This window comes from Eutrema salsugineum, unplaced genomic scaffold (assembly GCF_000478725.1).
Source record: "Eutrema salsugineum unplaced genomic scaffold, Eutsalg1_0 scaffold_13, whole genome shotgun sequence".
NCBI lineage: Eukaryota > Viridiplantae > Streptophyta > Magnoliopsida > Brassicales > Brassicaceae > Eutrema > Eutrema salsugineum.
The window spans coordinates 4,223,063-4,247,154 of record NW_006256885.1 but is presented as its reverse complement, the minus strand read 5'-3'; the positions used below and the strand labels follow the sequence as shown (position 1 = coordinate 4,247,154).

At 36.3% G+C, this 24,092-nt stretch overlaps 9 protein-coding genes across 11 annotated transcripts; 4 read left to right on the top strand and 5 right to left on the bottom strand.

The window, feature by feature from the left end:
- Positions 1–573: 573 nt before the first annotated feature.
- LOC18023305 lies at positions 574–1,209 on the bottom strand. The gene has a single exon (XM_006406934.1). The coding sequence runs from the start codon at positions 1,207–1,209 to the stop codon at positions 574–576; it is 636 nt and encodes a 211-aa protein (XP_006406997.1).
- Positions 1,210–2,039: 830 nt separating this feature from the next.
- LOC18023306 (probable protein phosphatase 2C 39) lies at positions 2,040–6,320 on the top strand. The gene is made up of 6 exons (XM_006406932.2): positions 2,040–2,287; positions 2,665–2,916; positions 3,005–3,281; positions 3,368–3,522; positions 3,595–3,745; positions 5,911–6,320. Exons 1-5 carry the CDS (start codon positions 2,243–2,245, stop codon positions 3,730–3,732), a joined length of 867 nt encoding a protein of 288 aa, XP_006406995.1. The 5' UTR covers positions 2,040–2,242; the 3' UTR covers positions 3,733–3,745; positions 5,911–6,320.
- LOC18023304 (squamosa promoter-binding-like protein 5) lies at positions 3,752–5,865 on the bottom strand. Its single transcript, XM_006406933.2, has 2 exons — positions 4,436–5,865; positions 3,752–4,344 (listed from the first exon to the last, which is right to left on the bottom strand). Exons 1-2 carry the CDS (start codon positions 4,759–4,761, stop codon positions 4,125–4,127), a joined length of 546 nt encoding a protein of 181 aa, XP_006406996.1. The 5' UTR covers positions 4,762–5,865; the 3' UTR covers positions 3,752–4,124.
- A 1,221-nt stretch (positions 6,321–7,541) lies between the features above and the next one.
- LOC18023303 lies at positions 7,542–8,254 on the bottom strand. Its single transcript, XM_006406931.2, has 2 exons — positions 8,064–8,254; positions 7,542–7,892 (listed from the first exon to the last, which is right to left on the bottom strand). Exons 1-2 carry the CDS (start codon positions 8,199–8,201, stop codon positions 7,542–7,544), a joined length of 489 nt encoding a protein of 162 aa, XP_006406994.1. The 5' UTR covers positions 8,202–8,254.
- A 264-nt stretch (positions 8,255–8,518) lies between these two features.
- LOC18023302 (3-hydroxybutyryl-CoA dehydrogenase) lies at positions 8,519–10,219 on the top strand. The gene is made up of 4 exons (XM_024159908.1): positions 8,519–8,772; positions 9,102–9,323; positions 9,433–9,545; positions 9,746–10,219. The coding sequence occupies exons 1-4, from the start codon at positions 8,587–8,589 to the stop codon at positions 10,116–10,118; spliced, it is 894 nt and encodes a 297-aa protein (XP_024015676.1). The 5' UTR covers positions 8,519–8,586; the 3' UTR covers positions 10,119–10,219.
- Positions 10,220–10,710: 491 nt separating this feature from the next.
- On the bottom strand, positions 10,711–11,713 carry LOC18023301 (VQ motif-containing protein 19). The gene has a single exon (XM_006406929.2). It carries the CDS (start codon positions 11,558–11,560, stop codon positions 10,880–10,882), a length of 681 nt encoding a protein of 226 aa, XP_006406992.1. The 5' UTR covers positions 11,561–11,713; the 3' UTR covers positions 10,711–10,879.
- Positions 11,714–15,937: 4,224 nt separating this feature from the next.
- On the top strand, positions 15,938–16,444 carry LOC18023300 (protein GRIM REAPER). The gene has a single exon (XM_006406928.1). It carries the CDS (start codon positions 15,938–15,940, stop codon positions 16,442–16,444), a length of 507 nt encoding a protein of 168 aa, XP_006406991.1.
- A 1,606-nt stretch (positions 16,445–18,050) lies between these two features.
- On the top strand, positions 18,051–18,893 carry LOC18023299 (RNA polymerase II C-terminal domain phosphatase-like 4). The gene has a single exon (XM_006406927.2). It carries the CDS (start codon positions 18,051–18,053, stop codon positions 18,891–18,893), a length of 843 nt encoding a protein of 280 aa, XP_006406990.2.
- A 321-nt stretch (positions 18,894–19,214) lies between these two features.
- Positions 19,215–22,359, bottom strand: LOC18023297 (proton pump-interactor 2). Of its 3 annotated transcripts, none has more exons than XM_006406925.2 (8): positions 22,240–22,359; positions 21,380–21,735; positions 21,115–21,291; positions 20,871–21,017; positions 20,588–20,782; positions 20,393–20,491; positions 19,782–20,297; positions 19,215–19,677 (listed from the first exon to the last, which is right to left on the bottom strand). In XM_006406925.2, exons 2-8 carry the CDS (start codon positions 21,716–21,718, stop codon positions 19,360–19,362), a joined length of 1,791 nt encoding a protein of 596 aa, XP_006406988.1. In that variant the 5' UTR covers positions 21,719–21,735; positions 22,240–22,359; the 3' UTR covers positions 19,215–19,359. The 3 variants fall into 3 exon arrangements, with proteins under 3 accessions (XP_006406988.1, XP_006406989.1, XP_024015439.1); XM_006406926.2 differs by lacking the exon at positions 22,240–22,359 and adding an exon at positions 21,899–22,232; XM_024159671.1 differs by lacking the exon at positions 22,240–22,359 and adding an exon at positions 22,059–22,232.
- Between the last annotated feature and the right edge of the window lie 1,733 nt (positions 22,360–24,092).

Here is a 24,092-nt window from a genome sequence, read left to right as displayed (position 1 = left end):
TTGCTTTTTTTACATGTCTTTTTGTTTGTTGTTTCGATCGTTTTATCATCACTTGTGTTGAACATAGACACATAGTTAATCTACTCTCTCCTATTTTCAATCAATCTACTCTTTTATTTATATTTATTTCTATCAACAATCTACTTTCTTTTTTTCTTGAAAGCTTTTCTTGACCTTTTTTGGTTGTTGAAAAAGTGTTTGGTTTTTGAAAATATACTAAAACAATATATACAACCAACGACTTTTTTTTTTACATTCAAACAATTAGTGTTTTTTTTTTTGTTGTTGAAAATTATCTTATAACTATATTTTCCCATAAGCAACTATCACCTGTGTAGTTTAATTTTTACACACGAAATCATATATATAATTCTATATATCATATAAGTTACAAAGACCTCACAATAGTCAATAGAGATATATAAGTAGTTTTGTTTTAAGTGTTGCTCTTTAATTAAACCAAAATATTTAGATACACAATCGTCAAAAACCAATTAACAAGCCCAATTATGAACAAACAATATTCTTTTTTTTTATCTTTTCATAATCACGTCATAATACCACAAGTCTTTCTCAAGCTCCCTCCAATGCATGACACTTTCTACAAGCAAAAATCGCCGCCATCAAAATTCTTCTCCACCACTTCATCACCCTGCTCCCTCTTCTCTCCTCGGCCTTCTTCCTCATCATCGCCGTCTTCTTCTTCCGGCCACCGACCCTTATCCCTCCGTTCATTTTCACCGGCGCCGGAGTTATGTATTGCCACCGCTGTGATGAATACGACCTGTATAGAGACGCTCTCACCTCCTCCGTCGCTTTCCTCCTCGCCGTATTTACGTTTTCGCCACTTCTTCTAGTCGGAGGTTTCAAATCGACCGGCTTGTGGTTAATGAGACTGTTGTTACCGTTACAACTGCTGGTTCTCGGAGAGTAAGAAGTTGAGCTGCTATTACTACTACCAAAACTACTCCGGCTGTTCGTACTATTGCTCCGGGAGGTGAATTCGCTTGTAGTACGCGAGACTGACCGCTTTAAAGTATTGTTCGCCGCCGGGAAAGCGTGTGGCAAGAGACGGCCGTTGAAGAAGAGGTGATCGGCGGGAGAATTCTCCGTGAACGAGTCTTGTGATGGAGAAGAAGGAGTCAACGATCCGAACTCGAACTCCGGCGGCTGCTCGTCGGAGTTTGTGGTTTTCCCGTGACTCTCCATTTCTTGGTGTCTCTAATTATGTGGTCGTGCCGTATACTTGTTTAAATAGTTGGGAGGACACGTGGCTAAATGGGTACGGAAGTGGTGGGAATCATATGAAGAAGGGAGCAAAGTGAAGTGATGCTGTTTGTAATGATCTTGTCTAAGTCTGTCGACCGAATCACGGATAAATTAAAATTAAGGATGCTATATTTAAAGTATTAATTAATCACGATAATTAATCTTTGTGGTGTTCACTTTTATCTTATTGAAATCTTGAACTTGTCTACCGACATTGTAGATAAATTAGTTTTAGGTCGTACAATTATTTTAAGTCGCTCTGCTATATGTAGCTCACATGCTTTACGCAGGGGACACAAGTCTCCCAAAGATACGCTTTGGTTTAAAGCAAAAGCGAGCTTATTATCAGACAGTTAACACAAGGAGAAATGATCGATGCACTGTTGGTAATCTAAAAACAATTAATTTTAACATTATTTAATATCCAATACTAATAAGAAAATATATATTTCCACAAAATATAAAGACAAAGAGGTCTATGGCTTTTGTTTCCCATTGACCAGTTTTTTAGTCGCTTTATTTACGCTTTAAGACACACCATGGGATTAGGACCCATACCCTAAGGAACACCTATCATCATTAATCTCAGTGCTAATTATATTTTATGTCTTTATTAGCTAGTGGTTATTTTAATTCATTCGGCCTTTTTTACTCCGATGATATGATTTTGAAAGTAAGCCCATTAAGTTTTGGGCTTTATTGGGCAAGATATTTGGCCCGTTTGTAATAATCACAGGTTAAAAAAAGAATGGAAAAGTCGTCATAGGTGGCGCGAAGACGTCAGCCATTGCCGCAAACAAAGCGGCGGTGGAAGCTGACATGAAACAGTGGCGTTCGTGTCATCTTCCCCTCCTCTCTCACTCCTTCTCTCTTACGCTCGCGGAAGAAGATATTTTCATTTGCATTTTCGCCTGTTTCTTTATTAATATTTCATATCCACACATATATATAATCCTCTTTTCATCTTCGAGCCATGACCGGCAAGGAAATTCTCCACAAGATGAAGGAATCCGTCAAGGTATCGTTTCTTTGATCTCTCCATGCTATTTGATTCGATTTTCGTAGAATACGGCCAGTTAATTTGAGGTAGTTTTTTTTTTTGTTTAATCTAAAACATTCTTCGTGGATCAGTTCGAAACTGGATTTGGTAGAATGTAGCGAAAATCCATGTGAAGCTTTCCGTTAGATCTAGATATGCTTGCTGGAATCTGAGTTACGTCAAATTGATTTTGGTCGATTGTGGCTCTTTAACGTTGATTTAGGTTTTGATCTCGAATTCTCGATACAGTACTAGGTGCTAGAGTTTCCACACTGTCAGTGATCAAATCTAGTGATAACGGTAAAAAGTTTCTGTTCAAATTAGAACTTTTGTCTCTGTTTTTGTCTTCGATGCAGGAGAAAGTTGGGCTTGTTGCGTCCGCTTCTGCAGATTCAGGGAAAGGTAAGAGCAAGATGTCGAAGCAGATCACACATGGTTTTCACTTGGTGAAAGGGAAAGCTTTTCACGAGATGGAGGATTATGTGGTTGCCAAATTCAAGGAAGTTGATGACAATGAGCTTGGCCTGTTTGCTATCTTCGATGGCCATCTTAGCCACGAGATTCCCGACTACTTGTGCTCCCATTTGTTTGAGAACATCTTGAAAGAGGTAATGGAGTTTCTCTAAACTTCCTGAAAGTCGCTTTTCTTTAACTTGAGTATATGAACTGATGTTCTTCTCTTTTTAATTGATGTAGCCGAATTTCTGGCAAGAGCCTGAGATAGCGATAAAGAAAGCTTACTATATAACGGATTCGAAGATTCTGGATAAGGCGTCTGATTTGGGGAAAGGAGGCTCGACTGCTGTGACTGCGATATTAATTAATTGCCAGAAGTTGGTGGTTGCTAATGTTGGAGACTCGAGAGCTGTTATTTGCAAAGATGGTGTTGCGAAGCAACTCTCTGTTGATCACGAGCCAAACATGGAGAAAGATGAAATAGAGAACAGAGGCGGATTCGTTTCAAACTTTCCTGGTATTTAATTCAAGTACATCTATACAAATATATTCCGGTCTCGTTGATGCATATGATTGAATTTTGTTTTTATTGAACCAATTCAGGGGACGTTCCTCGAGTTGATGGTCAACTGGCTGTGGCAAGAGCATTTGGTGATAAGAGTATAAAGATGCATTTGAGTTCGGAACCATATGTTACGGTGGAGATAATTGGCGATGATGCAGACTTTCTGATCCTAGCAAGTGATGGACTTTGGAAGGTTTTGTCCTATCATAATCTACTCTCAAAACAACTAACTCGTATGGTCGCTGATTATTCAAATTCTTAATAGGTGATGTCGAACCAAGAGGCTGTTGACTCGATTAAGGGAATAAAAGATGCAAAGTCTGCAGCTAAGCATCTCTCAGAGGAGGCTGTTGCAAGGAAAAGCTCAGATGATATCTCAGTGGTCGTCGTGAAATTTCAGTAACCTATGTTTACGGGTTAGTCTTCTGCCCCATTTGGCTGACACGCACCCCTTACTAGAAACTGTATTATAACCCTTTTCAATTAGCACTTCACGTAACAAGGATCAAGTCGAGTTCTCATGAGTTAAAAACACATCATAATCTTATCTTCAAACATACAAGATCAATAAACATAATTAGACGCAAGTGCAAAGGTCTTTCACATTTGCGGATATGTTTTTTTTACATGACAGCAGAAAGGGTACAGGAAGTTTGTAGTTATATATTGAGGTAGGATTCAATACCACGACTCACTTTTCCTTACATGGTTGGATGCCTTTATTTGAATAACAAGAGAATATAGATAGCACATATGTAGATGACAGAAGAGAGAGAGCCGGTGTGTTTATTGTGTTTATCTGATCTGTGATCGCTTGAATGATGAGTTGGTCATTTGAAATTTCATGTCGACCCTGTTTCTTTCTTGATTCTGGATCAGTTGACCACTAAACGCTCTCCGGCCTGAGCCTTCTCCGAAAGTATCTCCAGAACTCTTCCTCCTCCTCTCATTGTGTCCAGCTAAGCGCCTCCGGCAACTTCTTTTAGTTTCATCAAATTCTGGTAGCTCATGAAACCTGCCCAATTCCCCCCCCAAAACCATCGGATTGAAAAACAAACCTCTTCTTGATTAACTGGAAGAAGTAATATTGAAGGGAAAAATGTTACCTGCTGCATTGTTGACAAAAACGTTGCTTGACACCTGCAACAGTTGCAGCTGTTGCCTTTGCATGAACTTCACAGACTTTGTGTCTGCGGTAATACTGCTTGGCCTCAGTCAAATTAGCAGTGCACCTATCCACCTGGCACAGTCGCGATGGAACACGGTCTGTGCTAGGACCTCTAACTTTCTCCATAATTCTCTTCCGTCTATCTTCGTCTCCCCCGTCTTCTTCTTCTCCATCCATGACAATCTCCATTTCTTCGTCATCAAGGTTGGACACTGTAGCCTTTTCTTTCAAGTAACCCCACCGTTGTTTTCTCTGACCCTCCATTTCTGGTTAAATCTTTTAAGTTGTAGTCTTGAGAAGATGGTGGTGGAACTTTGGTTAAGAGACTTAGCAATGTTGAGGGATGGGTTTGGGGTTTGGGGTTTGGAATGAATGTTATCTGAAGTGTTTAAAAAGGGGAAGAAAAGTCGGGAGATGGACCACTGTGTCCTTGTATGCTTCTCTGGTGGAATAAGTACTTGATTACGTGATGTGCTTACGCAAGGGCTTTTGATTGGAATTAGAAAGCTAAACATTTGTTATTACTATTGCATAGGCCTTATGTGGTTTTGGCTTCTTCTGATTCAATGAATAGTTGGTACAAGCTATATATTGTACTTCCGCTTTATTATTTGACTTTTTAATTCGAAATCATTATTCAAATTTGGGGACCCTTTTTTTTCACGATAACATTGATGTCCTTCTGTGTAATTAAGGAGGATCCTTATTGACCAGTGCAACTGTAGACATATATAGTACATAGAAAAAGAGCTGGGAACCATAATTTCACACATGGTCTTCTCATCTAACTTTTTATTTATCGCTATAGACAGACTAAGTTCCCAATAAGTGGTGACATCCTTTGTCGATGTCGAGTATTGGATTCCCCCGCTTGCAACCCTAGTGGTCATCTATTGTTGGACCCATCTAGATAATGCATTTAAGGTTAGCTTACGATTATATGAAAATAGTTAGGTTTTCAGTTTAAACATTTATCAGTCTTTTTTTTTTTCTTTCTAATTACATGCTGGTTTGTATTTGGTTTTAACTTGCCTTGTCTGTGGTATTTGATGTTGGCATCATGAATATTGTCTGTTCTGGACCAGGGCATATGAACGCATTTAGTTGATGCTTATACACTTTTTGTTCTTTCTTTCGGGTGTTAGGCATATATGATTATTACCTATAAAGATTCTATTTTGTGGGAGTGCAAAATCACATATTAAAAGATGGAAAGTAAACAATGAAGTGATGTTAGCTAAGGGGTCAATGCAAACGACACTTGGAACTATTCTTGATAGAGAACTTTGATGTTTAAGGTTTAAAGTTTAGCTGCTCAAAAGAGATTTTTTTTTTTTTCTCATAACAATGACCATAAAGAGACAAAATCATAGCTTTTAACCTTGTTTTGTTCTTATTTTTTGGCTTTGATAGGAGAAGAAGAGACCTCTGCAGATTCCATTGATCATAAGTCTTACTGGTCACTGAAACGAGTAATGAGTCTTTGAGTTTGGACCAGCTAAAGAATCAGAACATGATATATACAAGTTTCCTCTGTAAGATGCAATCATCAGTGCTTCTATTTACTCTTTTCTTTTTCTTTTCAACTGTGTGATTTCTTATTTGTCTGTTTCTTTCTGGGAATAAAAATTAACACTGGAGCTTTCTTTGCTTCGCTTTTTTTTTTCTTTTTAAATTATTTATACATTACAGCAATGTAAGAAAGAGAAATAGTTAGAAGTAGTGGGTAGTGAAATAGACAGGACATAAAAGGTTTCACATGCCAAACTGTACTCATGTCTTGAATCTATCATCTACGACTTAAGCTTTTGGGGTTTTGCAAAGCGGCACTTGTTTTACATAACCCTTTGATTATCTTTCATCTTAAAATTTAAGTCCTATTTTTTATCACACCCTAAAAGAATATGCTATATAGGTACAGGATTTTGTAAAACGTATTTGTGTGAGCGAGAAGTGATTCTCTTTGAAATCTTGTGAAGAACAAAGCGGAAAAAAAGTAAGAATATGATAAGTTAATGCTCGTCTCCGTCTGCTCGGTGCCGATTTCAAGTTTTGGCCCTACAAAAAGATATATCCTAAAATCGAACCTGTAGAAGGGAAAAAAGAAGAAGAAGAGAGATGCTATTATATTAATCCATGAAGTGGGGAATATCATATAGGCCATTTCCTTCTCAGTCATGGCGAATTTCACTAGTTTCGCATTTATCACTTTAACGTTAGGAAACAAAACGCACGTAGCTATCTCTTAACCCACTACTAAACACCAGAGAATCAGAGATGCCTCTTTTCGTTTTCGGTTCCACTTGTCTCCTACATGGCAAAGAGAATATTAGTTCTGTTTATTTGTCATAGATGCCAAAAAACTAGATATGATATTATCATGGATTTGAACACCAAAAGTTTTAATTATGAAAAAAAATATATTTATAAAAATTGAAAAAATTAGGCATATTTAGTATCAATAGTGCCATCGTGAAATCTTACAAAATAAAACAATAAAGAGCAAAAGGAAATACTGTTTTTTCATAATTCTTACTGTGTACGTATAACGATTCACAATACTCATTATTGTTTCTTAGAAGAAATTAAAGTACTAGTTTAGGTAAATAGTACACAATTTGTTACCGATCCATTCGTGTAACAGGTTTGAGCTAGGCGATTTTAAACCAAGAGAATTTGTCTCTCCTTTTACGGGAATTTTGAATGGAACCAACTTTAAATATTGCTAACGTGAGATTCCCTACGGAATGTGCGATGCAGCTGTTTATTCAGACCCAACCCCACAACCAAACTCTTTTAGACATTTGTCAATTGATATATATACACACTTATTATCGTATCATTTCTTGCATGCAATCACGTCACAATACATATTAGGAGATTATGCTTGCATATGACATCTGCTTATAGTTTAAACTCACAGTTTTCAATTTTAGTTAAACTAATTAATCAAATTTAGCAACGGTTTCATTCATAAAACGTCTCTCATTGAAACAAAAAATAAGGAAAAAAACAGAATTAGAAACCCTAACACATTATTAGCCTCACGCTGACTTGTTTTCGGCGTCGGTTTGCTGATGTAGATCCTCCACACCTCTATATTCTGTCGTGTCGACAGGCTGACTCACATCCTTCAGCTCCACCGCGACCTTGTCTTCTTGAATCCTGTCGCCGTCATCATCATCGCCCGCAACCGCTTCGCTGATGTTCTGACCCGTTTCCTTCGCCGCTTTCCAGGCGCCGTCCATCGCATCCTTCATGTTATCTCCGGCGTTGATGGCTACATCCGTCGCTTTCTTCACCCCTTCCTTTGCCTTGTCCGTTACGTAACTCGTTGTTGACCTATCGTCGTTTGCAATGTTTGAACCTTGCTCGTAGTGACGGTCTTTCATGTTCTATAAAATAATAATCCCTAAATGATTAGCCCTAATAACAAATAAAGATATAACGAGAAACCAAAATATGAAACATTCTTAGATACCATTTATGGAAGATGTGTATATAACTATTAACTAATTAATAATCTCAAAATGTTACTTCAAAATGATATTAAATCATGGACATACCTCCGTTGGCCTAAAAGCTGTGAAGAAGCGATCGAACCGGGTAGGAGCTTGTCGGAGAACATAACCGGAGACATCTCCTCCATGAGTTTTTGAAACGGTCACCGTTGCGAGTCTCTTCACCATAAACCTAATCGACATTGTTAATTTTTCTCCTTAATTTTTTGTTTACTTGATTTTTACTTTAATCTGTTGCTTTCCCACATTATCTCAACTGTTTATGAAGTACTTAGCGAAGATCCAAAGCTTGCGGAAGTCAGTGGAATGGTGGATGACTGGGCCAACGACACGTGAACATTTGTACGACACGTTTCCTAGTTTACGTGTCGCGTCTCGATACGTGCTCAAAACGGCACCCATCAAAGAATAGAAACCAAGCTTGTCCGTATAATTTTGGCCCATTTAAACTAGTAGGCCCATTAGAGATCAGGCCCAGCTTGGGAAGCAAAGCTGGCAAATGATACAATTTTTCTTTCATTTGGGAATTTGCAGAGAGACTAGGATCGCCGGCGACTCGGAGAAGAAGATGGCGGAGATAAAGTGTGTCGGAGTAGTGGGTGCTGGTCAGATGGGTTCAGGAATCGCACAACTCGCCGCCACGAACGGCCTCGACGTTTGGCTGATGGACGCTGATCGGGATGCGCTCTCTCGAGCCACCGCAGCTATCTCCTCCTCCGTCAAACGTTTCGTCTCCAAAGGTCTAATCGCCAAGGCAAGAGTTTAATCGAGAATTCCTTCAATTATATGTTTTCCTCCTTTGAATTTGGATTTGAATTTACTGCCATCGGATTATTTAGTTGATAGATCAATAGATCATTGTTAAGAGAGATTTCCAGTAAAGCCAATACTACTTAATCGAATTATGGCGTGTTCTGTTTATTTCCCAAGAAAAGTGACTTCTAGGTTTGATGAATGATGATACTATGATAGTGACAGTGTGTTAACTTCAGGATATTTCGGAACTTAGGTAAGGTAAAATGGTTGAAACTTGTGGTAATCCTAATCCAAACCATTAACACCAGACTGAATTGTACGTTGTAGGAAGCTGGTGATGATGCTATGCATCGTCTACGTTTAACATCCAATCTACAAGATTTGTGTTCTGCTGATATCATCGTTGAAGCCATTGTGGAATCCGAAGACGTCAAGAAGAAACTGTTCAAGGATTTAGATGGTATAGCCAAGAGTTCTGCGATTTTAGCTTCTAACACAAGTTCAATCTCCATTACTCGTCTTGCATCCGCAACACAAAGACCCAGCCAGGTTCAAGACTCTTTACTTCCTCTGCTAAAATCGATCGTCTATCTTGTTCATGAGTGTATCAAGTCCAAGCACTTTCGAACCGTCTTAAGTGTTTCTTCTTTGTCTATAGGTCATTGGAATGCACTTTATGAACCCTCCTCCGATAATGAAACTGGTTGAGATTATTCGCGGCACGGACACCTCAGACGAGACGTTTATTGCTACAAAAGCTCTTGCTGAAAGGTTTGATTTTTCCTTGATATAAGTTTTACATATATGCGAAATTTTCCTGGTAATATCTAATTTGGGGATGCAATTTCAAATGTATCATGTCAAAAACTTCAACTCGAGTATCAGAATCGAACACAGTTTCACTGGAATATTTTTTGGTGATTGGTATAGGGAAACAACTGACCAACTAACTAAACCGCTGGACCATGCAGGTTTGGCAAGACAACAGTGTGCTCACAAGACTACGCGGGCTTCATCGTGAACCGGATCCTCATGCCGATGATCAATGAAGCGTTCCACACACTGTACACAGGGGTGGCTACAAAGGAAGACATTGACAGTGGAATGAAACACGGCACAAACCACCCGATGGGTCCTCTGGAGTTAGCGGACTTGATCGGTCTAGACGTGTGCTTGTCCGTAATGAAAGTGCTGCATCAGGGACTTGGAGACTCAAAATACGCACCTTGTCCTCTTCTCGTTCAGTACGTTGATGCTGGAAGATTAGGAAGAAAACGAGGAATCGGAGTTTATGATTACCGTAACGCTACACAGAAGCCTCTCACTGCATCTCCTCGTCTCTGAGAAAGCAAAAAACTAAAAGTCCACTTTCCTTTGTAAAAGATGAAATTATCGGTCAGTATAAGTGACCCGTGTTGTAATCTTGATATAAAAATTTAGCTTATAAAAAATTTAGTATAAGGCAATTTTTTTTTTATAATAAATAAACTCAAAATGAGAATTTTTCTCAATAATTTCTTAGTTTTAAGGTTCAAAGCTGCAAGAATTTTTGCTCGAAATCTATTACGAAATTTGGCAGGAAAACGACAGCTAATTTGGTAAAGTTATCAACTTATCATCGATGACGAATAAAATTGAGGAGATAATGATTCAAAATCATCACATGATAACTTTTTATATATAAGTCGATGATGTAAAGAATAACTAGTCAAATAGCAAAAGACAAATCTCTGTTGACAAAAACAGAAATAGCAAAAGACAAATCCCTTACACATTACTTACTATCTTAATATAAATTTCAACGGTAACTCCTCCAGAAAATTTTAATATTGCAAGTTGCTCTTGAAATTGTAGTTATAATTTTTCATTTTAATTAGAAGTTATCTAACTGTAATCGTGCGTTTGTATAGTTTACATATCGTGACTGACTCTTGAGTATCTTATCTTTGACCTCTCATATATTTCACTTATATTTATTTAAATAATTGACACATTTTGGTAAACTGTAAAACGAAGCAAGGATTAAAAAGCAGAGCAGAGTTAACAACGAAAATCACAGTCGCGGTAAAATTAATAAAACGTTCTCTCTTGTCTCTCCTCAAGTTCTACTTCTCCGGCACTACTCTCGGCGAAGTCACCGGGAACAGAGGCAGAAGTTGCGGCTCCGATTCTCTCGGAGTAGAAATCGGCGACCGATGCAAGTAATAACCTTTTTCGGAGATGGCTCTCTCTTCCTCAGACAATGGCGACATCCTGTCGAAAGGGTCGCCGTCGTTTCCGTCGCCGCCGTGTTTCAGCGGCGTCACGGGGCTGTTCAGTGCTAGCTTCGGGAAATCAAGACAGCTAGGCGACAGAATCTCCTGACTTCTCGGCGAGAATCTCGGGCTTCCGGCACCGTTTGCGCCGCCGATCATGAGTGTATTAATCATGAGGCTGTTCTTGAGGTTGTTGTTAAATCCGCCGTGAGATCTCCGCTCGTAAAGTTTGTTTCCCGAATGTTTCTTCGGTTGTGCGGTTTTGATCGGTGGAATCACGAAATTACCCTTGCCGGAATGAGTCACCGGAGGACGCGGCGAGTCAGGGGATCTTGGGGAGGAGCTTCCGGTGAGCATCTGGACAACTTGTTTGAAAGAAGAAGTGTCTGCTTGAACGAAAGTTGTCGGATAATGATCGGATCTGGTGATGATGTGGTGATGTAAAGATCCATTGTTAATGGAAGACGAAGCTGATGAAGAAGAAGTAGAAGATGGGTTTCTGGAATCTCCTGGTTTTGTTGCAATCTCCATTGATGATGTTTATCCTTTTTTTAGAAGCTTCTGAATTTTTTAAGGTCTCCCTAAAACAGAACTCTACTAAAACCTAACTATTAAAATTGGAAATTTTCTGTTCGAGTTTGAGTGAAAAAAGAAGAAGAGGATGAAACTAAATGGTGGTCTCATCTTAAGGTTTTGGGATTATAAAAGAAGTTGGATTGGTTGTTTAATTTAAATTTGGAATCTTTCTTTATTGAAAAAAAAAATTGAGTATTTAATAAAAAATACAGACAAATAAAAGTTGACATGAGGATTTGTGCCCAGGGAATCAAAAGATGTTTTTATTAGCTAATTTAAAATTCTTACTTTGAATTTGTCTGCCATAGTACATAAAAGGAAGAAATTGCAAATGTAAGAAGGGAACTTTGTCTTTATTAGACTCTAATATATAAGCCGTTAAAAAAAACACCCACAAATATATACTAAAATCTATAATTTTGCACACTATTCAGAGAATGCTTATTACATATTTTAAGGGAATATAAATTCCAAAACTTTATCGGAACAACAAATTATATCTGATACTCGAGTTATAAAAAAACTATAAATGACAACATAAGTGCCTTTTCTTTTTGCCAAAAAAAAATATATATATAAATAAAAAATCATAATGCTCCTCTCGGCTAATGTAATTATCAAAGTCATATCTTTAAATGTGCATGCATACACCTATACAACTATACATACATATATGAATATATAGATTTTATCGGATCTTGGTCTCCCATATATATAGCTTATTCATATCCGTGGAAATGTTCCACATACCAATCAAAGTTGTACACATAGATATATTTCATTTTTACATAAATATATGCGTGTGAGTGTGACATCGACGTATCAAATTTTCATTTGTGATTGCAAACGAAAGAAACTGCGAGTTCTTTCTCATAGTGGACTATATATGTGAGATATTACATACTTTAAAAAAAAAAATCACGTATAGATATAAAAAATCACGTAGATAAACAATGATACAATCATATATACAAACCTAGCTTCGGTTATTCAATATTAGAGATATTATATGCCATATAATTGAAAAATAATAAATAATGAATTAGTCGAAGTTTGAATACGTATAAATGCTAAGTACGTGTATGAGACCTATGTATACAGTATATATACACAGATATACATTACAATTATTTGGATTAGGTTTTTTCTGTCTCTAGGACTTGTTCATGGAAGTAGACTTTGGTTAAATAAAATTTAAAGAAATATTCTTATTCATTTCCATAAGAATAAGTCAAGTCAATATAACTTTCCTAAAATTAACAAAAATCTTTTGTCCAAGTTTCAATTTAGACTGGCTTTTTTAGAAATGAAGAAAAAAAAAGATCCGATAGGCGTGCATGTATTGAGCCGCAAACCCTAATGATGTATATAAAAATCAAAAGTCGTCAGACCACTGGGACACTTGTATGCCTGATATTGGTTTATTTTTCATAGTTGAACTAGCAAATCCTCTCATTAGTCCACTTCTACTAACTATAATTAACTTCGGTTTGGCCGGTCTAATTAAATAGAGTAAATAATTATCAGAACTACATGATTGTCCATAAGAAGTAGAACATATATGTTGATGAAAAATAGTATAAGTCGTGTTTGAGCACTTTAATTTATAGAACTATTGATGTTGCGATAAACCGATTTGGTTTGATTAGTCCATCATATTATGATTCTAAGAAAAACTTTTTTCCTCTATAATATACTTAATCAATTAAAGCAATTATGTTGATGATGTTAAGATTGATCTTCTTTACTATGCTTAATTAAACTAATTATACAATTATGTGGTATTTTGAATTTAGCAGATTTCTGATGACAATAGAAAAAAAACTTTGAGATCATATTGATATATTCTTGGTTAATGTAGGCAAATAATATTTTATCATAGCCGTGGTTGAAAGTCAATCGCAATAATAAGTTTGGGAGACAATGACTATTTTAATAGTATTATCTATGAATGTGAGGAACAAACTGTAAATAACTAAATATTTAAGAAGAGGATGGATCTTTAACGCCTAACCCATATTTTTTGTTTCTTTTAATCGCCTACCCCATAGACCATAGTTGGTTTCCCACTTTCTTTCTTTCTACTTATTTTGGTTGCAAATGTGCGTGGGAATATATTCATACTACTTCAAATTGAATTCGTACGACGATTAATATTAATAAACCATTCATCCACCATTAAGTGCTGAAAAAGATAAATTCAAACTTTTCATGGTAAGCTAAAGATGCTTATATTAGTGGCTAAGAAGTGCGTTCTTATCATAATCATCAACGTACTTAGATTCTGTGAAATTAGACATATTTTCAGGTTAGGTTAAATCTCATCCATGGTTCAAAGTTCAAACCATGTCTTTAACTTTACCTAAATTTTGCCTCGAAAGAATGATAGAAGAGTTTAAATAATATATATAAAAGATTCTGATATTCTTTTATGATAATATTTGATGATAAAAAGAATAAAAAATATTTAATCGGCTGTAATAGTAAACACAAAAAATATTGTCAAAAACTATTTACTTTTCCACAAGAAAAGACTAATGTGATAAAAACAGAGAAGACAAATGAGAATTTGGTAAAAAGAAACTCAAAATTCACAGAAAGTTTTGTCACAAGAGCTGCCTAGGTTAGTCAATTAAAGTTCAATTATTAACAAAGGGAAAGCAATCAAGCAAAACAACTTCTTGCATCTACTCAAATATGAAAGACCTAAGAGCTTATTGTAATTTGTATAAGCTTGGTCTTATCTAATACGCAAATCGTTTCCGGGTAAAACTTGGGCCAGATTGGCCAATGAGCATATTTACGGGACCCGCTAGTGGATAAAAGATAACCCTCCATTTCTGAGGCTTTCTATAACAAGATTACAGGAATATCTCGAATGGCTTCATACAGATTGTATTAATAAGTTAATTCAGTGAGAAAACAAACAAAATACCTTGACCTTTGAGAGAACATGAATGCTAGCATATATATAGAATCAGTATATAGGCTTGTAAGATGTTTATTTGCGTAAAAGAGTCTCGGATCAGTGAACATAGAGAGTATTTTTAAAATAATACTGGAAAATGGAATTCACGTGCTCAATGGAATTCCAACCGGCTCTTCGGAGGTCACCGGTCAACTTTAGGAGATAGTCAACGTAAAGCTCCAAGTAAAGAAACGAGTTTGTGCGGTGGCGATGCGACTGTCACAAACAGTGGAAGTGAGAAGTAAACGACGCGTGGAGGGAATGCATTGGATTGTATTCGTCGCGTTTTGCAAGTAAGCGTGACGGGCATGTGACTCTTACCGAGTTTCGTGGCACAACTACCGTCACCATACGTGCGAGCCTTACATAGGTTTCCGTGTGAGACAACTCATGATCTGCATGAGTTCTCAGCATAACAGTAAAATGTCTTATTTTGTCTGAGTGACAAAAGAACTATAACGTTTTTTTTTTTTTGTAAAAGTCCAAATTAAATAATTTGGAAACAATATGTGCTATTTTGGTTTTAGTAGAAGGGTAGAGTTGATTTCGTGACCAAATTCCCCAAAAAAGAAAAAGAAAAAGAAAACTGTGATGAGAAGTTAAATCAGCAATGCCTCAATCGGAAGACTAGAGATATTTCTCCGACTAAAGACATAAAATTAAATAACCAATAACTTGACATGTTAAAAAAAAAATAACTTGACATGTAATACCAGAAATAAACACTTGATATTTCCTTTTTGGGAGATGAATATTTGAGAAACATTAGGTATATCCTCAAAATTTAAATGAACAGTATGTCAGTATATACTGATACTGTATATTGAAATATAATTTTTTTTTTTGTGTGATTCATCTACACAAGCAAAAGCAAACGTAACAAATGATAAGACGCTGTTAAGAAAGGGTGTAACAAACAAAATTAAAGTATTAATCTCAAATTTAGACACTATAACAATCTGGAGTTTCACCAAATTTTTTTTTTATTTATCTCAAGTTTAAACGCCTCTGTAAAAAGAACATTTTGGGCAATATTAACCGTTAACCAAAAATTATAATTTAAAGTAACATTTTGCTCAATACGACAACTAAAAAAACGTCATGATAACCGATTGTAGCAAAAAGATACTTGTAAGTGAAGGTATTGCACTTGCCCTTTTTCCCCTTCCGTTACAATTAGACAGCAATCACTTGTTTTTGCCTAAATTTAAGGAATTAGAGAACAGTTTAATAATCATATTTCAAATCTTGAATTTAAGAAAACATCTTATGACACTCTAAATTAATATCTGACATCTTTCCCTTAAATTCAACTCTTCCTTCTGCTTCTTTAATTTGTGTTCCAAACCCAAACTTAAACAAGAATGGTCATTAAGATCCCTTCTTATACGTTCGTTAAACTCATGCCACTCATCTCCGTAATCCTCTATTCCCTCATAACCGCAACGTCTAGCCCTCATTCGGTTTTAACCGAAGAAGTTACCAATGAAGAAGAGCCAGAGTTCTATATTCTTGACGAAACTCCCACAATACTCTCGAATCTAACAGTGTCATCCAAAACCCGACTACTGGTTTCCCACTACAAAAAGATCAGAAAAGGGATGAGATGTCATGTCGTGAGTCACAACATTTGCAATGGTGTAAAAGCGGAAAATGGGACGAGTTTGTTGTATTGTTGCAAGAAGCATTGTCGAAACATCTTAGGAGACATGAATAACTGTGGACGGTGCGGTCACAAATGCAGATTCGGGCAACGATGTTGCGGAGGCATATGCACCTGCGTTGGGTTTAATCCTGAGCATTGTGGTAAATGCAACAAAAAATGTAAACCCGGGGTTAGATGCGAGTATGGATATTGTGGGTACGCTTGATTTTTTAGAAAGAATATGAAAAATAAATTATTGGAATACTATATATGGGGTAATTCTAAGAGTGTTGTATTAGTTTTAGTCTCTAAATAAACTCAAAAGTAGAGATTTCGTAGACAAGATTAAGTGCATACGTACGCCATGAATATGATTCTGTGTGAATATGTTTAAAATGTAAACACAAACGTTATTAGGAATAATAATAAATTATTTCAACGAAGTTTGGGGTTTTCATTTTTTCTGGCTTTGAGGGTTTATCGATTGTGTCATTAAAAAACACGATCTGTGTCATTGTCTGTAACCAAATCTCACTTTACGGACACAAGAAGCTTCAATTGGTCCTTGACTTGGACCACACGCTAGTCCACTCCGTTACGGCTTTCACTCATTCCGAAGAAGATAAGTATCTAATCGAAGAAGAGAGATCAGGATCAAACAAAAATCTATGGAAATTCGAGGGCCTGTTAATAAAGTCTCGACCTTTTGTTGACGAGTTCCTTAGAGAAGCCAACAAACTTTTTAACATGTACGTATCTTTACACAAAAGGCAATTTCCGTTACGCTCAAGCTGCATGTGGTGAGGGTGATCGATCCAAACAAAACCTATTTCAGGGATCGAGTGATCACAAGAAGAGACAGTCCTAACACGAAGACACTTGATCTTGTCTTAGCTGATGAGCGTGGAGATGATACTGTTGATGTTTGGCCTCATCACAAGAGAAACTTCTTGCAGATCCTAACGTCCTTTGCGTAAAATTTGATTCATTTAAATCTCTATTTTATTAGCTTTAACATCACCAATGAGCGTGATGAAGCAGCCATTATCTACCTATACAATAGCAAACTAGATCAATGACAACATGGTTGCTCAAAATATTGGAATGCATCTTTTTGTTAGAGTGATGAACATTCTAAATCCAAATTAACCCAAAATAAAAACATTAAAATAATATAAAGACGAAAAATAAACTAACAATATATCAAATCTCCTCATTTTCTAAAAGATCACAACCAACATACTTTACACAAAAACATGTTTATTTACCTTAATAGTTTGCAGGTCAATGCGGGCTTTGCTAGGTTTTACCAGATTTTATCAGATTTATAATTAGTTGATATAAATTAGCAGCATTAGACCAGGACTGGATTAGAGATGGATCGCCAAATTTACTGGTCCGAGCGCTGGTACGGATCCGGTTTGGAATCGTTAATAAAAGAGAAAAACTGTTACTGTACAATGGTATTTCCTAAATTCGATACCCTTAATTTTTGTTTGTTTCCTTTTATTTTGATATATTATTGACCTTCCTCTTTTCATTCCAATAAAATCAGATTTCTTTCCTCCATGTAGATACTCGAGTAGGGTTTTGGTGGTTTTTCTGCCAATTAATTAATCACAAGATTTGGATTTTCCTTTTCTCTGGCTTTTGAGGGTTTATCGATCTTTCTTAGGAATCGAAAAACCATTGATTTATATAAAAACACGATGATGTTATTGTCCGTAATTCAATTTCTTCCTTCTTTCTTTTGCACTCTTTTTTTTGCAATCCAGTTAAGAAAACTTTTTCTGAAACAAAAGCAGAAGAAAACTCGGAAGATCAATCCAGAGATGATGAACAAGCTATCGTCTTCTTCTCTTGGTAATTGTGGTCATTGGTTCGTTCGTCAGAGAATCTGCCTCGCCTGTAAAACAAAGCCGAGCCTTGTCCAAGGCCAAAAATTCAACTATCTTTTCTCCGGTTTAGGTCTCAGCCACGAAGCTGTATCCTTTACAAAGCGTCTCACAACCTTGACCTCACTTCACGGACACAAGAAGCTTCACTTGGTCCTTGACTTGGACCACACGCTAGTCCACTCCGTCAAGGCTTCCGATCTTTCTGAAGCAGAGAAGTATCTAATCGAATATGAGAGATCAGGTTCAAAGAAAAATCTATGGCATTTCAGGGGCTGGTTAATAAAGTCTCGACCTTTTGTTAACGAGTTCCTTAGAGAAGCAAACAAGCTTTTCAACATGTATGTTTACACAAAAGGCGATTTCCGTTACGCTCAAGCTGTGGTGAGGGTGATCGATCCAAACAAAACCTATTTCGGGGATCGAGTGATCACAAGAGGAGACAGTCCTAACACGAAGACACTTGATCTTGTCTTAGCTGATGAGCGTGGAATCGTGATTGTGGATGATACTGTTGATGTTTGGCCTCATCACAAGAGAAACTTGTTGCAGATCAGCAAGTACTTTTATTTCAAACACGGTTGCATAAACATAGAGTCGAAACCATCGTACGCAGAGAGGAAGAGAGACGAGAGCAGAAGCAGAGGATCATTAGCGAACCTTCTAAAATTCCTCAAGGAAGTTCACAATGAGTTCTTTAGCTGTGGAGTTGAAGAAGAGTTAGATACAAAGGACGTTAGGTTGCTGATAAAGGGTCCCTTCAGACCACATGGATGTTGATTTCTACCGTTCTATATTTGATTCATTTATCTATAGTTTTGAAATTTTGGATCTTTTTTACCAATCAAAAAGTTGAATAAAATATGGATTCTGGATAACCAACCTGTGAGAACTAGACTTTAGCTTCTGACAGATGTAACGAGACAGGGAAATTGAGCTTTGATTATACTATTTGCAATTTCTCATGATATGTAATCAGTCAAGAGACTTGACAGTAACTATAAAGTGGATTCAATCCACAATGTATAAGACATCATGAAGTCTCCTATGGACTTAAGCTCCTACTCACAATTAGGATGTTTCTTGTTTTTCAGACAACTCTCTCCAAAGAGACAGAAACATATTTTACTATCTAAGGTTATGAAACTAAAAAGAACTAAAAGCTAGCACCTGCTCCTTCACTCACTATATCTCCTTTTCAGTTAAGGTAGTAAATTCAAAACCTTTTGGATGTCTCTTTCCTTTCTCAACACCGCAGAAGTAAAACCACTAGGAAGAGAGCAAGAGCAAGTGCAGCAGAAGAAAGTCCCCAAACCCAATATCTGTGAGCCCTTCTACGGTTTAGGATAGCTTTAGGTAGAGCTTCGGTTCCTCTTCCACGGTGTTTGTACCTGAAACTTCTCTGCTTTGGAAACAATGATCTCTCCTTCTGGTGTTTCTCTTTCCCTGAAACTGCTAAAGTTCTAACCTTTTCCAGCTCATTGATTACTTCTCGTGATTGGTCTAATTCTGAAGGAGAAGAAGAGTTTGCAGCAGCTTTCTTCTTCGCTTTCTTCTCACAATCCTGATAACAAAAACAAAAACAAAAAAGTTAAGAAAACAGAGAAATAGATTGGAAGAGTTAGTGAAACTTTCAGAAAAAACGAAACAGGATAGTAAGTAATTTGCCTTGAGTTTCTTTTCAGCTTCCTTTTGAGCTCTTATAGCAGCTTTAGCAGCAGCTTTCTCTTGTAGCTTCCTCTTCCTTTCCATCGCTAACCGAGCTTTCTCTAACTGCTCTTCTCGTTTCCTCTCCTTCAAAGTTTCTTCATCCACCTCTTCTTCTTCTTTCTTTCTTGGATTCTCATACACAGGGAATTCCAAATCTGTAACATCACTCTCCTCAGCACTCGACCTGTTGAAATCTATTGCCTTTTTCCTCACGTCTTTCTTTCGATTATCGGTGTTTGCATCTCCATTTAGAGACGAGTTGGAGCTGGAATCTTCTCTATTCGTCTTGTGAACTGCCACACCGTCTTTTCTAGTCTTAACCGGCGCTTGTTTTTCCCGAACAACCTGAACTTCAGGATCTCTAATCCGCCCATCTCGGCTCATTTTTCTTTCATAGAGTGAATGCGAGATTCTCTTTACGTAATCATCTCTAAAAGCCTTGTCATGGTTCCAATGAGTCATGAATCTATCATCCTATACCAAAAAAGACAGAATCAGGAACAGATGCTCAAATCTTATACACACTGAACCAATTAATCCTGCAATAAGACAGGAAAAAACATACAAACCTCAGAGCTAGCAAACACTTCAAGATCTCTCACATTTCCAGAAGCAGCCAATTCTTTAGCTTTCCTCATAACAGCAAGGCTCTGGAAAAAGGCGGCATTCTAACAAAAACCAAACACAAACATAACCCAAATCTTTGTTAGATTTTTGAGATCATCCATAAGCGAAATAAAAAAAAAGAGAAATAAAGCTTTTACCCCTTTGTCTCGTTGTATCCTCAGCATCTTAATCCTTTCATAGGATTTGTCTCTCTTCTCAAGTACGAGTGCCATTTCTACATCCAAAACCATGATCTTGTTCTGAATCTGTCCCATTTTGTCACTCAAGAGGTTAATCTTCCATGTAATTTCATCGAGGTCCTTCTTTACTTCATTCATTTCCACAGCCATTGACTGATGAGGCAAACAAAAAACCTCACATCATTAGATTCAACAATGTTTGGTTAAACCCTCCAAATCATTAGGTTCGATTAGAGCTTACCTTAAGACTGTATATGGAAGTTTCTTTCTTTGCAAGAGAATCCTCACTTACAATTATCCCATCGGGCTTCTCGGTCTCCTTAAGCACCCAATCTTCTTCCTCCAAACCAGTGCTTCCATGCTCAATCACGTAATGTGCTATGTAGATCTGCATCCACCAACATTAAACACATTTACAATCAGCAACCTAAAAAAACGATTTTTTTAACGCTATTATGGTCGGTGTAGAGAAACAATTTCATTACAAGATGATCGAGTTCCTCCTTGGAAAAACAAAGCTGATCACTACTAGAGCACCGGAGATTCCGTAGAGCTTCCTGCAGAGTATCAAATTCCCTCTTCTTCTCTTCAAAAACCATTTTATATCCATCCGATTTAGGAATCAAACTCTCGATTTGAGCAAACAAAGACGAAATCTCAGCCTGCAACAAAACCCAAAATCAAAATTTTTGGAAACGTAACAATCATCAAACCCAAAAAAAAAAAGTGGCTTTAGAAATAAAGACTCACCCTTTCGGATTTCTGAGTATTCGAGATATCAATTCTGCGTTTATTACACTGATAAATCTCCAAATCAGCTTCATTGATCTTGGCTTTGATATCGGGATCATCATAAGCTGGTTGTTTAACGAAGTAGAAAGAGAAAGGCTTAGCTTCAGGCCATTCCTCTTCAGCCGCACCTCCCGGTGAACTATCGCCGGAAAAAACAGTGCCGTCTTCTTCGGTCGTGACCGTTGAGTCATCGCAATTTGATCCACCAGATTGGTCGCTTCCAAAGAGTATTAGGTCGTTCATCTCCGGCGGAGGAACCACCTCGAAGCCATCACACAGTATAATCTGCGCACCCATTTTTTGGTCCCTTTTCCCTTCAAACAAGAACAGAGGGAAAATCACTGTAAGAACTGTGACATTGTCAATGAAGCTGAGATCGAGACAAAATTTTAAAAAGATCTGTCAGAGAAATGGAAGAAAAAGAAGAAAAAACCCAACAAAAAAGCGCAAAGAAATAAAGAAGATTTAAGAACATACGAGAATCAGAAAAAGAACAGAGGGATGTGTCAACCAATCAACAACAAAGATATGTCCTTTAAATCAGACCCCAAGATTATTATTCAGCTCGGATTTTTTCTTTTATTTAAAAACGCAGAATTGAGGAAAATATTTAAAGACCATTTAAGAAAAAATGGACCTTTAAGGCTTTAACGGAAAAGGTTATCGGGATTTTAAGATAAATGAGTGTCAAAGAGATTGTCCCAAAAATCTCAGGGTTTTGGCTCCAGAGGAAAATCTAATCTGATAACTGGGAATAAAATCTGAAATCTAAAGGAAGAAAAAAATCGAGTCTTTAGGGGGGGAGGAGAGAGAGAGACCCTGTTCTTCTTCTTCTTCTCTATCAATGGAGAGAGAAGAGGAAAGACTGGATCAGACAGATTTCTCTTTTGGCTATTTCTTCAAATCTCTATCTTCAAGACTTTTAAAAAAGATTTTCTCGTTCAGCATATAAACATTCATTTTAAGGAAATAAAGATATTCTTCTATTGAATCTCTCTCTCTTTAATTTATTTCTTTCTAATCTTTCTTATTAGTTACTATCCAAATTTGCAAAACGTGTTTTTTATAAATAAAATGTTGGACCTTTCCATATTTCTCTAATAATTTTATGATTCTCTATCAGTGGAAATTGGCAAAATTATATAATGTTGAGAATAAAAACACTAGTAATTACAAAAATCAGTTGTTCCTCTGCAAAATAAACTTGTTCTTTAGCAGAAAAGTGCAAGTCCGTAATGTTTAATGACAAGAAGAAAAAATAAATCTGTCCCTAAGGGATAGGATTTTGGATGGTCAAAGTCAACTCTTATTTATATAAGTTGACTATTGACTTTCTTTGTATTTAAATTAATTAAAATCCCCTTTATATTGCATGAAATATGTAGAAGATTTTGGCAAGAGAAAGAGAGTTCATTTCTCAATCAAGATTAAACCTTACTTATTTTATTCAATATATAATTTACTTAACTTAGTAACTTATGTATGGATCATAAAATTAAATGCTTACAAAGCATGGCATTGACCAATGACCATTAACCTGACATACATTGAGATGTTTCTACATAAAATCTTCTTATTAACATTTACCCACAGCGAATCCATTTACTTATAAATTTTTAATCGGTCAATACATTAGTTGCTTGCCTTATCGCATACCAAAACCAGTAACGTTTTTATTGCTTATATAATTGAGTTCAAATTTTCAGTTTAAGATTTAAGTAAGCTTGAGAAATCTCATGGTCCTCATTCCTTTAATATAAATCAGTATATACACTTTGCGTAACAAAAAAATAAAATAATTTCGTGTTTAAAGCTGGTATATTTATCTTTGAGGTTGTCAAACAAATATTATATTTGAAGTTAATATATAGTTTAAAAATTAATTAAGGTATCTAATCTCTACGACTCTACGAATGGGATGCAGAGCCAAGTTCAGTTTCAGTTGCTATATTAATTGCCAAATAAGCTGTTAATTACAGTAACTATGTTTGGATAAAAGACAAATCTCCACGTATTCTTAACCATGTTTAGCATTTAATTAGCTGTTACAAACTTACAATCTTTTTAATGGGCAATAATACACGTTACGTAAAAAAGTCATGGGACGGACAAAAACAAAAAATGTCAACTAGTTTTATAGCCCGTTTAAACTATCAAATTATCAAGATTTTAAATTAAAATGTATCATAAAGATTTAAATAAATCCCTCCAAAATTTACTAATATATCATATATGTTCAAATCTCTATCTAATATTTATGATATAATTTTATAATCAATTATGAACTCTATATTATTTAAGACTGATTCAAACCCTATGCATTAAGAAAATTTTCGTATTTGAATTAGAGTCGTATTCGACTACTCCATTCACGCAATCAAACAGAGTTTTGTCTCGAATGACAAAACAAAGGAGAACGATACAATTATCATAAAAAGAACGATTCTATCAAATAAAGCGAACCCGTTTACTTGTATAAATAGTTGAATCAGCTAACTAAACCGGGTATAAACATCTATACAAGTAAACCGGTTCTCTATATTTGATAGAATCATACAGTTGTCGTTTCATATCTGTGTACTTCGAATTCACTTATTTACAAGCTGATTTAAACGACATTAACAAATGTAAGTGGCGACACATGAATGTCTCGGATCTACGACATATTTCG

Bases quoted from the DNA above. Each gene is read 5' to 3' on its own strand.
- LOC18023305 (XM_006406934.1), bottom strand. From the start codon at position 1,209: ATGGAGAGTCACGGGAAAACCACAAACTCCGACGAGCAGCCGCCGGAG.
- LOC18023302 (XM_024159908.1), top strand. From the start codon at position 8,587: ATGGCGGAGATAAAGTGTGTCGGAGTAGTGGGTGCTGGTCAGATGGGT. The intron at 8,773-9,101 runs GCAAGAGTTTAA...TGTACGTTGTAG, and splicing joins CCAAAGGTCTAATCGCCAAG to GAAGCTGGTGATGATGCTAT. The intron at 9,546-9,745 runs GTTTGATTTTTC...TGGACCATGCAG, and splicing joins ACAAAAGCTCTTGCTGAAAG to GTTTGGCAAGACAACAGTGT.
- LOC18023297 (XM_006406925.2), bottom strand. From the start codon at position 21,718: ATGGGTGCGCAGATTATACTGTGTGATGGCTTCGAGGTGGTTCCTCCG. The intron at 21,018-21,114 runs GTAATGAAATTG...TGGTGGATGCAG, and splicing joins AGGAGGAACTCGATCATCTT to ATCTACATAGCACATTACGT. The intron at 20,783-20,870 runs GTAAGCTCTAAT...TTGCCTCATCAG, and splicing joins CTTCCATATACAGTCTTAAG to TCAATGGCTGTGGAAATGAA.
- LOC18023299 (XM_006406927.2), top strand. From the start codon at position 18,051: ATGATGAACAAGCTATCGTCTTCTTCTCTTGGTAATTGTGGTCATTGG.
- LOC18023300 (XM_006406928.1), top strand. From the start codon at position 15,938: ATGGTCATTAAGATCCCTTCTTATACGTTCGTTAAACTCATGCCACTC.
- LOC18023306 (XM_006406932.2), top strand. From the start codon at position 2,243: ATGACCGGCAAGGAAATTCTCCACAAGATGAAGGAATCCGTCAAG. The intron at 2,917-3,004 runs GTAATGGAGTTT...TAATTGATGTAG, and splicing joins TTGAGAACATCTTGAAAGAG to CCGAATTTCTGGCAAGAGCC. The intron at 3,282-3,367 runs GTATTTAATTCA...GAACCAATTCAG, and splicing joins ATTCGTTTCAAACTTTCCTG to GGGACGTTCCTCGAGTTGAT.
- LOC18023304 (XM_006406933.2), bottom strand. From the start codon at position 4,761: ATGGAGGGTCAGAGAAAACAACGGTGGGGTTACTTGAAAGAAAAGGCT. The intron at 4,345-4,435 runs GTAACATTTTTC...GGAATTGGGCAG, and splicing joins TTTTGTCAACAATGCAGCAG to GTTTCATGAGCTACCAGAAT.
- LOC18023303 (XM_006406931.2), bottom strand. From the start codon at position 8,201: ATGTCGATTAGGTTTATGGTGAAGAGACTCGCAACGGTGACCGTTTCA. The intron at 7,893-8,063 runs GTATGTCCATGA...ATTATTTTATAG, and splicing joins CAGCTTTTAGGCCAACGGAG to AACATGAAAGACCGTCACTA.
- LOC18023301 (XM_006406929.2), bottom strand. From the start codon at position 11,560: ATGGAGATTGCAACAAAACCAGGAGATTCCAGAAACCCATCTTCTACT.